The 12,195-nt window shown below is 43.1% G+C and overlaps 2 protein-coding genes across 2 annotated transcripts in view; one reads left to right on the top strand and one right to left on the bottom strand.

Moving 5' to 3' along the window:
* The window catches only part of MED12L (mediator complex subunit 12L), a 169,567-nt gene that overhangs the window by 69,372 nt on the left and 88,000 nt on the right, over positions 1–12,195 (bottom strand). The gene's annotated exons all lie outside the window — the stretch shown is intronic.
* Positions 4,324–7,020, top strand: P2RY13 (purinergic receptor P2Y13). Its single transcript, XM_081008279.1, has 2 exons — positions 4,324–4,479; positions 5,917–7,020. Exon 2 carries the CDS (start codon positions 5,932–5,934, stop codon positions 6,940–6,942), a length of 1,011 nt encoding a protein of 336 aa, XP_080864405.1. The 5' UTR covers positions 4,324–4,479; positions 5,917–5,931; the 3' UTR covers positions 6,943–7,020.

Genomic DNA, 12,195 nt, shown 5'->3' on the forward strand with positions numbered 1-12,195 from the left:
TTGTTTCTGTTATAAAGAAGTTCGCTGCTTCTTGCAAGACTCTCACAAAAGTAAATGCAAGGTCTGTGGAGGAATGAAGACCTGCCTACCCATGGAACTTATTGACAAATGTATTTTCTTTAGGCTAAACTAGTAACTAAGGTTGTGTAGTGGCCCTACCCACTTATTTCACTTTTGGTCCCACCTACTGCTGGTATGCCCAGAAAGTTAACCAAGAAGGAATGCATCCCTTCAGCTGAAAAAATGTTCCACTGTGATCTTAGCCTAGCTGCTAAGCATGCCTAGAAAGAATTGTCATTTCTCAACCACAAGGCAGTTTTAGGCTGATGTTAGGGCACTAACTATAACCTCACCTTATTAAAATAAGAAAGCTGCACTGAAGATCCCGAAATTGGAAGCAACACTTTTTTTGTAGGAAATGACACAATTTCAAAATGTCCTGGTTAATATTATTACCTAATAACATACTACTGTGAAAAAACTTCTCCGACAGTGCTGATGATTTTCACACAGAACTTTCCTTTATTTTCACAGTGCAAAATTAAATATCCAGTTGTTGTTGTTTAATTAAATTTGTATACCACCCTTCATCCAAAGATCACAGAGCAGTTCACAACATAAAAATTTAAAATGAATATAATATATGGCTGAGAAACGAAAACACTTAACTGAAATCAAAATGAGAAATACAAAAGTGTGTGTGTTTGCACTAGAGAAACCTGGCAAGAATTCTCCAAAAGTGTATAGAAAGATCCAGTGAATAGCAACAATTATTAAAATTTGTAATCTACCCACAAAGTAACAGGCTAAAGATCATGAGACTACCTTTTAAAAATATATATATTCTGACTCTATACTACATTGGATGGCTAAAAAAAAAAAAAAGGTCTCAATTTTTCTTCCGGTGAAAGGTTTTGCAATGACAGTGTCCTTAAGTTCACAGAGAGGGAGGGAGGGAGGGGGAGGGAGGGAGTATAGTAGATGTAGATGACAGGGAGTAAGTATAGTAGATGACAGACAGGCAGGCAGGCAGATATACATATATTCTAATTTTCTGTAATGCTTTTGCAAACGAAACAAAATGAAATATAAGCAGAGGCAGCAGAAACTACGGTATTAACCATAAACACAGATGACCAGCTTCAGTCTAGTGGTGTGGACCGCTTCCACCCATTGAACATGTGAGTAGAAGTACAGTGGTACCTCGGGTTACATACGCTTCAGGTTACATACGCTTCAGGTTATAGACTCCGCTAACCCAGAAATAGTACCTCGGGTTAAGAACTTTGCTTCAGGATGAGAACAGAAATCGTGCAGCGGCGGCGCAGCGGCAGCAGGAGGCCCCATTAGCTAATGTGGTGCTTCAGGTTTAGAACAGTTTCAGGTTAAGAACAGACCCCCAGAATGAATTACGTAAGTTCTTAACCCAAGGTACCACTGTACTACCAGTGTGGTTCCCCATTAGCAGCCACAAGTAGAAAACCCCCAAATGCACACTGAGCCTGCTGCCGTGTGAAAGCATCTGACCCAGTGCAGCCCAAATACACCAGGCTGGTGCAGAGATCTTGCCTGCCTCCTGCTGCTGCCCTGGCTGTCGTACATGGCAGGGCTGCAGATGCAACAATGGCCTCACCGTGTTAGGATTGCTCCCTTAGCTTCTGGCAGCACAGCAGCAACAGGAGCATGGCCCCATGTTCCAGGACACTGCCCCATAGACCTTTAAACGACAGCTAAGTTTAGCTATTAAAAAGACAAAAGTACCTCATAGTATCACACCATGTTTAGTAGAATTTTAGGTATCAACAGTCTCCTATAATTACAATTTGAAGATGTTTCATATGATTAAACTTAAATAACGCATTATCCCACACATGATAACCTCGACTAAAATTTTATTCTCACTTCTACTTCTTTTTTTCCGTGCCAACCATTTCTCACACCAGAAGTTTGCAGATTGGCCAATGGAAGCGATAGTTTCCCTGATGTGCAATTCGCTCCCCTCTGTGCTTCCTCAAGAGGGGACCACAAACAGGATTTCATGTGACCAAAGGAACATAAATAGGCCACTGCCTATTCTTGTAAATACTGCAGCTGTAAGTGAAATTTGTTCTAGGAGACTTTGAGTCTCCGTGCTAAGGTTAACTCAGTTAACCGTGCACAAATGACTGCTACGTCACATGCAGCTTTAGGAGAAGAAGTATGTGTGCCATAAAGTTAAAAAGAGCACAGAGAAAATCTGGAAACATCGACTGCTATATGAAATAGGCAAGGTCACACAAGTGCACTCCACCTGCTACACAAGTCGCACATTCAGAGGCAGTATGTCAGTGAACCTTCAAAGGGGCTCCGTCTCAGTGCCCGTCAGCTGACTGGTGCTGGCAGAGAACTCTGCCAACTGCAGTGCAGCCAATCCCAGCCATGTCAGGGATGATGTCAGGTGTAGGGCAGGTGGCCACAGCTTGGGTGAAAGGCCTAACTGGAACCCCCTGCCAGGACTATTTAAGGCCAAGGGATGGAGGTTCTCCACCACGGCAGTGTGCCACTCAATATCTAGGGAACAACAGCAGGAAAGGGCTTTCATGCCTTGTTTGTTTGCCACCATGTGAAGCAAAATGTTGAACTGGGTGGGCCTTTGGCCTGGTACAACCAGGCTGGTATGTTCTTAATTATATTCCAAAGCATTTATTGCTTTGGTGACTAAAGAGCTTCATAATGAGCTACTGAAAGAAGGAAGGAGTGATTGATCCACAGCAAAGTCTTTGCAATTCCAGCAAAATACTACCACTTACTTTCACAGTGGACTTCAATTGATCCAGACCTGAGACCCACCTATGGCTCCCAACTCGTAACATAGAGCCCACTTTCACATGTGCACTTTTGATTTTAAAATGGTGCTAAAAATGCACATTATTAAACCCAAAATGGCAATTCACAGAGTAAGAGACATAGTGTTTCCTTAGCATTACTGCTAAATAAAAACCAGTGTAGCAGGCAAGTGGTCTGAAATGGGAGAAAGGAGTATGTGATTCAGGGAGGACGGAAACGAAAGCAGGACCACTCAAGCAATTAAGAACTTGGCAACTGTACAGAGAGATCTGTAACTGGATTACCCTCTATGTCCAGCAAAGAACTTTCCTCCCAACCAGCCCAAGTACAAGGAGTGGAGTGAGGATGGTTTGGCATCCTTGTTCCTTCTAGATCTCACTTCCTGTAGCCAGACATCACTTCCTGGGCCCCCAGCGATTGCCATGATGGCAACCGCTGGGCAGCCAAGCTACCCACCGCAACAGACACTTCTGCATTCTATCTACCACAGTGGACACTTCTGTGTTCTAGTGTCCAGCATAGTTAATATTCTGGGGAAAGTCTAGAAAGCCACAGAAACAGAATAGAAACGGAACTTAGTGTCCCTGTTCCATAGAGAGTACCCTTGCTACAAGCATTATTGAAAAAGGCTCTTGACTTTCTCCTGGCACTTTGCAGCACTCCATGGAAAAGGGTAAAACAAGTGTCTCATTGGAAAAATGTGTTCTAGTCCAGACAACACAGGTAGTGCTCCTTTGGTTTGGTCAGCCTTACCTGGAGCCAAATATGGCAGCAAAAGCTTTGCCGCAACCCACCTGGGATGGTCTCATGACCCACCTGTGAATCCTGACCTGAAGACCTGTGCTCCATTGCTTAGGAAGCAAGGTTGGTTGGGAGAACACTTCCCACACACTCATTGACTTATCAGCCTAAGATCAGATGTTTGGGCCTGTTCCATGAGCTGACTGCCTTGAAGGCAATGATGGTTTGGAGAGAAAGCAAAGACTATAGTTAAATATAAAAACCAAACTATAGTTTGTTGTGAAACAGAAAAGGGCGGGAAGGGCAGTAAGCCAGTGGTAGAGGCATGCAAAGGTTAGCAAATTCAAATCACAAAACCACCTTAAGATAAGGCTGGGAAAGACCCTTATATGAAACCCAAGAGAACCTCTGCAAGTGAGTGTGGAAAATGGACCACACAGGCTATATAAAGGACTGCAGTGCCCATCATTCCCAACCGTTGGCCTTGCTGAGTGAAGTTGATGGGAGTTGAGCCAAACAACCTCTGGAGCACACTACATTGACTTTTCCTGCTCTAGGTGGTGCATATGCATGCACACTAAACATTGTATAACATTAGAGTCAGCTTGATAAGACTGCTGATGAACTGAAATTGATCTTAGCCTGTATAAATATATTAATTAAAAGACATAGGCATTAACAATGTTTCAACAAACAAAAACACACTGAATAAGATGAGACCAGCCAACTGATGTTTAAAAACCTTCATTGAGGCTTGTGGCTGGGCGGGGGGGAACCTGAGTGGTAAAAAAAAATGAGGAAGAAGAAATGTAAGTATAAGACGATGCAAGACTGCTTGTGAAACTAAATTTCTCTAACGTTAGTATACTTGCATAGTCCTGGATTAGCCGCCCCGTCTTCCTACAAGAAGAGGTAAGCTATTTTAGTCATCTGCTTGTCTTAAAGATCTTTATTAACAAGCTACTTCTGGAAATGTTGATTCACAGAATTATTACTTTTTAAAGAAAAAGAAATTATTTTTTTTAAGTCTGCCAGTATAGTCAGTATATTAATTACACTGGTAAGGATGAGAGCTAATCTCCTTTGTTGTCTAGAGTAACAAGGCTGTAGTTAGTTAGCACAATGAAATGGAATGCTTTACTACCAAACACAAGAAGGTATCTAGAGAAGTAGCACTGTTTAGATTTAACACCGACTTGCTAAATCAGATAAACTACTGCATTCTTATCCTGCCCTCCTTCCAAGGAGTCAAGGTTGGTTTTTCATGACTGATGGAGACACATTTTCAGCCCATGGACACATTCCCTCTTGATTGACAACCTAACAGCAGCTGTATGCCAGAGATGGGTGTGACCACACACAGAGAGAGCACACACATTCTCATATACACAGATGCATGCATACAAATACTCACTCTCCCACTCCTCCAGTGATTAGGCTTGACAAAAAGAGTGTTTTAGCTTTTCTAATTGCTGGAGCAGGGTTGGAGAAGATCTTCCTGGAAACTGTAGTCGGCAAGAGAAGATTAGCCAAAAGAAGACCCTTTCCCCCACAAGTCTGAATGCGTTGGGGGGCATTTTCAGCAAGGTGGATGACAACTGTGAGCCCCTCTGAAAACACTCTTGCCCCACTGCAATCATGTTTAGAATGAGCTTTCTATTCTACTCAGTTCTGTTGGAGCCTATTTACAGCATGGCCTCGGGCGGGGGGGGGTGGTATTGTCCCAGCTGGGGGTACAATACAGAGTCTTCTGAGTTATTTTCTGAATTCAGTGGCCATGATCCAGAAGCAGAAACAAGTAGCTCCAAACATGAGGTGGAGCCTTGGGGTTTTCTGGAATGCAGTTACTTTTAAAAGTCATTAATAATGTAGGACAGACCCTCACTACCCATGTCGGCCCTGCTAATCCTGTGGTTAAGTGACGCAAACTCTGTATGGTTTGAGGGACTCGGGTGCACCTAGCACCCGAAAATATACTTGTTCATAAATTCCTTATAAATTGTTTACAAATGTCCTTATTGCCTGAGGAACTATGCATGCAACTGGGGTGGGGGCCAATAAGTGTTAGCATTCACATAGGATCCTTAGGATTTTAAGAGAAAAGACACTTTAGTGTGGAGCGGCAGCACTGAAATGGGGGAATTTTACCACTTTCCTAACCTGGCTGCCACTTTCCCACCACAACTTCCTCCATACACACACTAAGGTGTTTTATCTTTGCAAACATGTGTCTTGAACAATGTAGGGGAAGTGATAGCAGAACGGAGTTAAGCCACCACTCCTCTTCTCCAAAACCTAGAAGCATTCTGTGCCGCTGTTCTAACCTTCTGTTAAATAATTCTTCCTCAGTCTCTCTTTCAAGCCATGAATGAAAGTCTCAGCATCTCCAATGGGACATCATCCTTGGCTGGACAATGCCACCGAGACACCAGGATAGCGCATGTGGTATTCCCAGTCCTGTACGGCATTCTTTTCCTTGCTGGATTTCTGCTGAACAGTTTGGCTCTGTTGGCTTTCTTCCAGATTCGGACCACATCGAGTTTCCACGTGTACCTTAAGAATATATTGCTTTCTGATTTCGTAATGACACTGATGCTGCCGCTGAAGATTCTGACGGATTCAGAACTTGGGCTGTGGCAACTTAAAGCTTTCGTCTGCCGTTTCTCGGCTGTAATATTCTACGAGACAATGTACATAAGCATAGTGCTCCTTGGACTGATTTCACTAGACAGGTTCCTCAAGATCGTTCGGCCATTTGGGAAGTTTTGGTTGCATAATGTCACTTCAGCAAAAATTCTTTCTGGCTCCGTGTGGTTCTTCTTTTTCGCCCTCTCCTTGCCAAACATGATCTTGTCAAACCGCGAAGCCACAAGTCTCTCTGTAAGGAAGTGTGCTTCCCTGAAGAATCAGTTGGGACTGAAGTGGCATGAAGCTGTAAACTACATATGCCAGCTCATCTTCTGGACTGTGCTAATCTTAATGCTCCTGTTTTATATAATTATTGCTAAAAAGATCTATAGCTCTTATGTAAAAACCCAGACAAAAGAGTGCAAGATCAAACAAAGGGCAAAGAGCAAGGTATTTATAATTGTAGCTGTTTTCTTCATCTGCTTTGGCCCTTTTCATTTCGCCCGAGTACCTTACACTCTTAGCCAGATTGGCAAAAATATTGACTGCAGTCTGCAGAACCAACTATACATTGCTAAAGAAAGTACCCTCTGGTTAGCAACTGCAAACATATGTATGGACCCACTGATATACATATTCTTGTGCCGACAATTTGTTGAAAAGGCTTTTTGTGTTAAATCACGAAAATCTAGGTATACAACTCAAGAAAATCAAACTATTGCACTGGACACTGGAATATCTACATAGACATCTTGGTTGGTGGCAACTTCTTATTCTAACATTTGCACTACATTGTTGTCAAATTAAAATGCATTTTAGTTTCAAGTGGGTTGTTGTTTGATGTGATTCCATTCTGACTGATTGAAATTTTAGCCAGCAAAGGAGTGACTTAATTAGAGTGAATGGACACTAACACTAACAGCTATTCATTTTAATTGAATGTACAGTGGTACCTCAGGTTACAGACGCTTCAGGTTACAGACGCTTCAGGTTACAGACTCTGTTAACCCAGAAATAGTACCTCGGGTTAAGAACTTTGCTTCAGGATGAGAACAGAAATCAAGCAGTGGCGGCGCGGCAGCAGCGGGAGGCCCCATTAGCTAAAGTGGTACCTCAGGTTAAGAACATTTTCAGGTTAAGAATGGACCTCCAGAACGAATTACGTTCTTAACCCATTGTACTCTTCTGTGAAGAGGGCACAGCTATTCCTAATACCCAGACACTGAAACTAAATGAGACAGACAGACAGATATGCTAATGGTCACCATCACATACTTATGTGATAATGAGCTCTAGAGATTGCATCCTATGGAAAGTAGTCTGTTACTGTCAGGGACTGGTAGGGCTCTGAGAAGTGTATAGAAGAGATAGTGAGGCCAGAGGCTGATCTACATGGCATGCATGCTGTAGAGACCAAATGTGGGTCCAATGGTCAAGAAGGTGGTTTCTGCACATGCTGTAGAGGGAAGTGAGGGGCAGATGGATCTCATCTACTTGGGAAGTTAGTCCATCTATGAAAAGGAAAACGCTGATCCTAAACATTTACTGCCTTGCGGGATATCTTCAGGAGAAGAAAAGGCTAAGGAGGAAATTCTTAGGAGTCCCTAAGACAGTCAGATGGCGTCTTGTACGCCTCCTTCCAGCAACTCCGGCAGCCAAGCTGATGCCAAACATATGGCTCTGCTTTCCTTTGGACCACATCTGTGAGGCTGAGAGGGGGGTCTTGTCATCTGGGCAGGCCGGGACCTTCATATGCACTGCCCAGGCCCGCACCTCAGGGAGGTCACTTAGTGCTGCTAACACAGCGGTTTGACTTCGCCCCTGGAGGCTCACTCCACTGTGTCTCGAGACAGACAGATGCCAACAACTATTTTCTCCTATATGTTATAGGCAATAGATAATTACCTACTTAATATAGTGGGTAAATATGTGCTGGCAGGACATGCTGCACAACAGTAAGGGGCCTAAACTTAACGATGGGTGTAACCATGATATAAAACAGAGTTGCTCCTTAAAACAAGGGTGCGCCAAAGGCATGTGAAATGCTTGAATCAGCTGCTTTTCAACTTCTTTCAACTTTTAGCAAGGGATGCCAAATATTATTTTTTTATAGTAAGGAAGGGCAAGATGAAAGGTTAAATTAAGTATATCAACTTCCAACTTTTTCTGGAAAAAAGAATTGTTTGATTGCTTCTAGTTCCTACTGGAGTGGTGAAATGAGAAACACTAGCCTTACAGTAGGATAAAAAATATCCTCAAGCAAGGTTTGCTTTCTTATATTTCTTGGCCAAATTTACAGCCAAGAAGCCCTGAGTGGCCACTCTTGATAGAGAAAGTATTTGGAACAAAGTGAAGATAACGCAGAATTCTGCTTATGCGTTTCTGTATAGTCAATTCTAACCCAGCAGATGGGGGTGGTTCAGAATGCAAATTCTCCCAGTTCAGAATGCCTTACTCCAACAGAAATTGAGTCCAGACTTTTCTGAATGTTGGGCCTGAGCTTGTATTGTTGTTTGTACTACCAACAGCAGCCTGACCCCTCTCCCATTACAGACACTTTACTGGGAGTAGACAAGGGTCAATAGCAATGTTATGAGCAAATTATTTCTCTCCCTGCCTTACTTCCACTGAGGTGCCTAGAACACTGCAAAAACAGCATCCCAGACACAGGAACCTTGGGAAATCATTGCAGAATTCTAGGCATTCCAAGAGAGGGAAGAGTGTCAGACAAAGACATTGGGTGCTGTTGTCCACTGCCAGGAAAGTTTGGGAGAATGGAAGGGAAATAAGTAAAGAGTGTCAGTCAATCTATTCACTTTTTTTGCAATATTTCCTTGCAAGTTCTTGAAAAGGCTTGAAAGTGTTTTTTAAAGAGCTTGCAAGGAGCAATAAAAAAATGAGCTAGAAGTGAGACAAGATAAGGGGAGCCTACCCATTAATAGTCAGCAGTAGAAAGGCCTTCAGTTTCTGTAATGTCGGCAGTGAGGCAGAGAGATAGGGAAGAGATGCTTGCATCAAAAAGTCCATAATATAACCAGCCAAAATAAAGCACAACATACTTGTTTACTTGTCACATGTTTCTTGGGCGGGGGGGGCAGTAGCTTTTATGCCTATTAAAGCAAGTACAGTTTGTTCCCTACTTGAATCCATCATAAATATCTCACACAACTATTATTATGCAGGTGGGGAATTTCAAGGGAAACAAAACATTTTGTTTACCACTTCAGTAGGAACTGTGCTTTACATCTATGTGGGCTGTGCAGTCCTCAGACTGCAGCTCGTGACTGAACAGGGCTCCATCTATGCAATTAATTAATTATGCCATTGTTGTCATATTCTTTTGTTGCTTGATCTACAAAGGTTGCAAGGGCAACTTTCAACAAATGCACAGAAGTAAAAAATAAAATAAAATGATCACACATTAAGTCCCAACAAGTGAACCACCTCCTTTTACCAACTGCATTAACATGATGACCGTTAAAAACAGTGTTCTTGCACAAGAAAAAATAAACTTCACAAGAAAAAATAAGCTAAGAATCAAATGCCTGGGAGTAGAATGGGGTGATGAACCTCAAGGTCATGGGCCTGCCAAGCCTCCACATTTGACACACGAGCTCATTTTGACCAAACCATGCCTACCTGCCTCATACCTGATACCCTATGTCCATCTATCAATATCTAAAAGACCACAGCTGCTGCTGCTGTATTGCTGCTAAGAAGAAAACAAAGCACCATACTTCAACTTGAAAGTCATCATAGGTTCTTTTGCAGGGTTCTCCCTCCTCTTCTCATTAACTTTGCAATTGGCAGCATGTATGTTACCAACCACATGGTGCGTTCCATTATATGCTGACTAGGCTTTAACAAGCCTCAGCTTGCGAGTCGGCAAACTATGCGCCCAGATTAGAAGCAACACAGGGCTCAATTTTAACTGTTTATAGACTACTATAAATTTCATTAGTATATTAACAGAACTGCCATAGCTACACCCATGGAAACACCTATTCATGAATCCCCAGTGTGTCTGCCTATGCAGTTATGCATTCTACGGGGAGATCAGAAAAGCATGCAACTTAATCTATCCATTTCATTGGATATTAAGTATCCGGCCTTCTTAACAAAACACGGAAATGTAGAGGTTTGCGGGGGGGGGGGGGGAGTAAATTTGTCTTCATACCCATTTCTGGCCAGTGGTACAGGTTGTGTATGATCTGACTGCATCTGACCATCCAGAACAGTCTAATTTTAAAGATCCCAAATTCTCCCATAACATAGTGGTTGCCCATCAACAGATAGCACCCAGGCAGCAGCCCATCTAGTCACGGTGGCGAGATGTATTATGAATCTATTACAATTATTATAACATACTCATCTATACATATAACAGTGCGGTCCTATGCATGTTTTCAAAGAAGTGGAGCTCACTGCGTTCCATGAGTGTCCACAAGACTGCAGTCTTAATTAACATATGTAGGTCTGTGTCCTCTTTTTCAGTGACGCATTGCCTCCTTTTTTGGTGATGTGTAAGTGCTCCACCTTGCAGTGATTGCGCTGGCAAAAATTTTTTTGCAAGGAAGAGTTGACATGTTTTCAGAGATGAAGCGGAACAGAGAGAAAAAATACATTTGCCGTACAGTGTTGCAACCCACCTCATGCAGGAGCCCAGAATGAGAGGAGGATGAACCAGTCATATTAAGAGGACCAGCTGCAGAGGGGCGGAACCCATGTCCACACCCAAGTCACTGAGGACCCCCTTGAATTAGAGACACCCAGGAGCACAACTCCTGAGCCAGATTCCCCTGAAGGGGGATGTTTTCTTTTCTAAATACAGTGGTACCTCGCAAGACGAATGCCTCGCAAGACGAAAAACGCGCAAGACAAAAGAGTTTTCCGTTTTTTGAGTCGTTCTGCAAGACGAATTTCCCTATGGGCTTGCTTCGCAAGACAAAACATCTTGCGAGTTCTTGCGAGTTTGTTTCCTTTTTCTTAAAGCCGCTAAGCCATTAATAGCCGCTAAGCCCTTAATAGCCGCTAAGCCGCTAAGCCGCTAATAGCCCTGCTTCGCAAGACGAAAAAACCGCAAGACGGAGAGACTCGCGGAACGGATTAATTTCGTCTTGCGAGGCACCACTGTAAGGGACCTCACATTTCCCTATACCTGCTCACCAACACAGACAACAGACAGGGTGGGACTGGACATTTAAGATGTTACATGGGTTCCAGACCTTTTAAACTCTCCACTCTTTAGGAAAGAGACAAGGCCTGGCAGGGGTAGTATGGCCCAAGAAAGGTTTAAAAGAAACTCTCAGTTCCTTGCTGGAGTAAATTGTCTACTTATAGTTATCTACAATAACAATAATAATTTATTATTTATACCCCGCCCATCTGGCTGAGTTTCCCCAGCCACTCTGAGCTGCTCCCAATCGAGTGTTAAAAACAACACAGCATTAAATATTAAAAACTTCCCTAAACAGGGCTGCCTTCATAAGTCTTTTAAAGATAAGATAGCTGCTTATTTCCTTGACATCTGATGGGAGGGTGTTCCACAGGGCGGGCGCCACTACCGAGAAGGCCCTCTGTCTGGTTCCCTGTAACCTCACTTCTTGCAATGAGGGAACCGCCAGAAGGCCTTCTCGCCAGAAGGCACTGGATTTCAGTGTCCGGGCTAAACGATGGGGGTGGAGATGCTCCTTCAGCTATACAGGACTGAGGCCAAGGTCCACAATTGATGCTTTTAGCAACTGAGGGACTATGGTCACTTCAACACCATCTTTTTACGGAATGGTCATCTTGAATGTTTTCCACCACAAAGATTGTGGGGAGGTTAGTTGATGCTGGCTATTTATTGAGGATTCATTCCTATCTATTTGCAGGGTGGGGTTAGACGTCATTCCATGAAGCAAATACTGTTCCACACTTCCCAGCGCAATTTCCCCATTGCTTTCAATATCACAAAACATCTGCCGTTGGGGGAAGCAGTTCTGTTATTATTGCTGGTTT

Source organism: Podarcis pityusensis (assembly GCF_964106645.2).
Source record: "Podarcis pityusensis genome assembly, chromosome: 5".
Lineage (NCBI taxonomy): Eukaryota > Metazoa > Chordata > Lepidosauria > Squamata > Lacertidae > Podarcis > Podarcis pityusensis.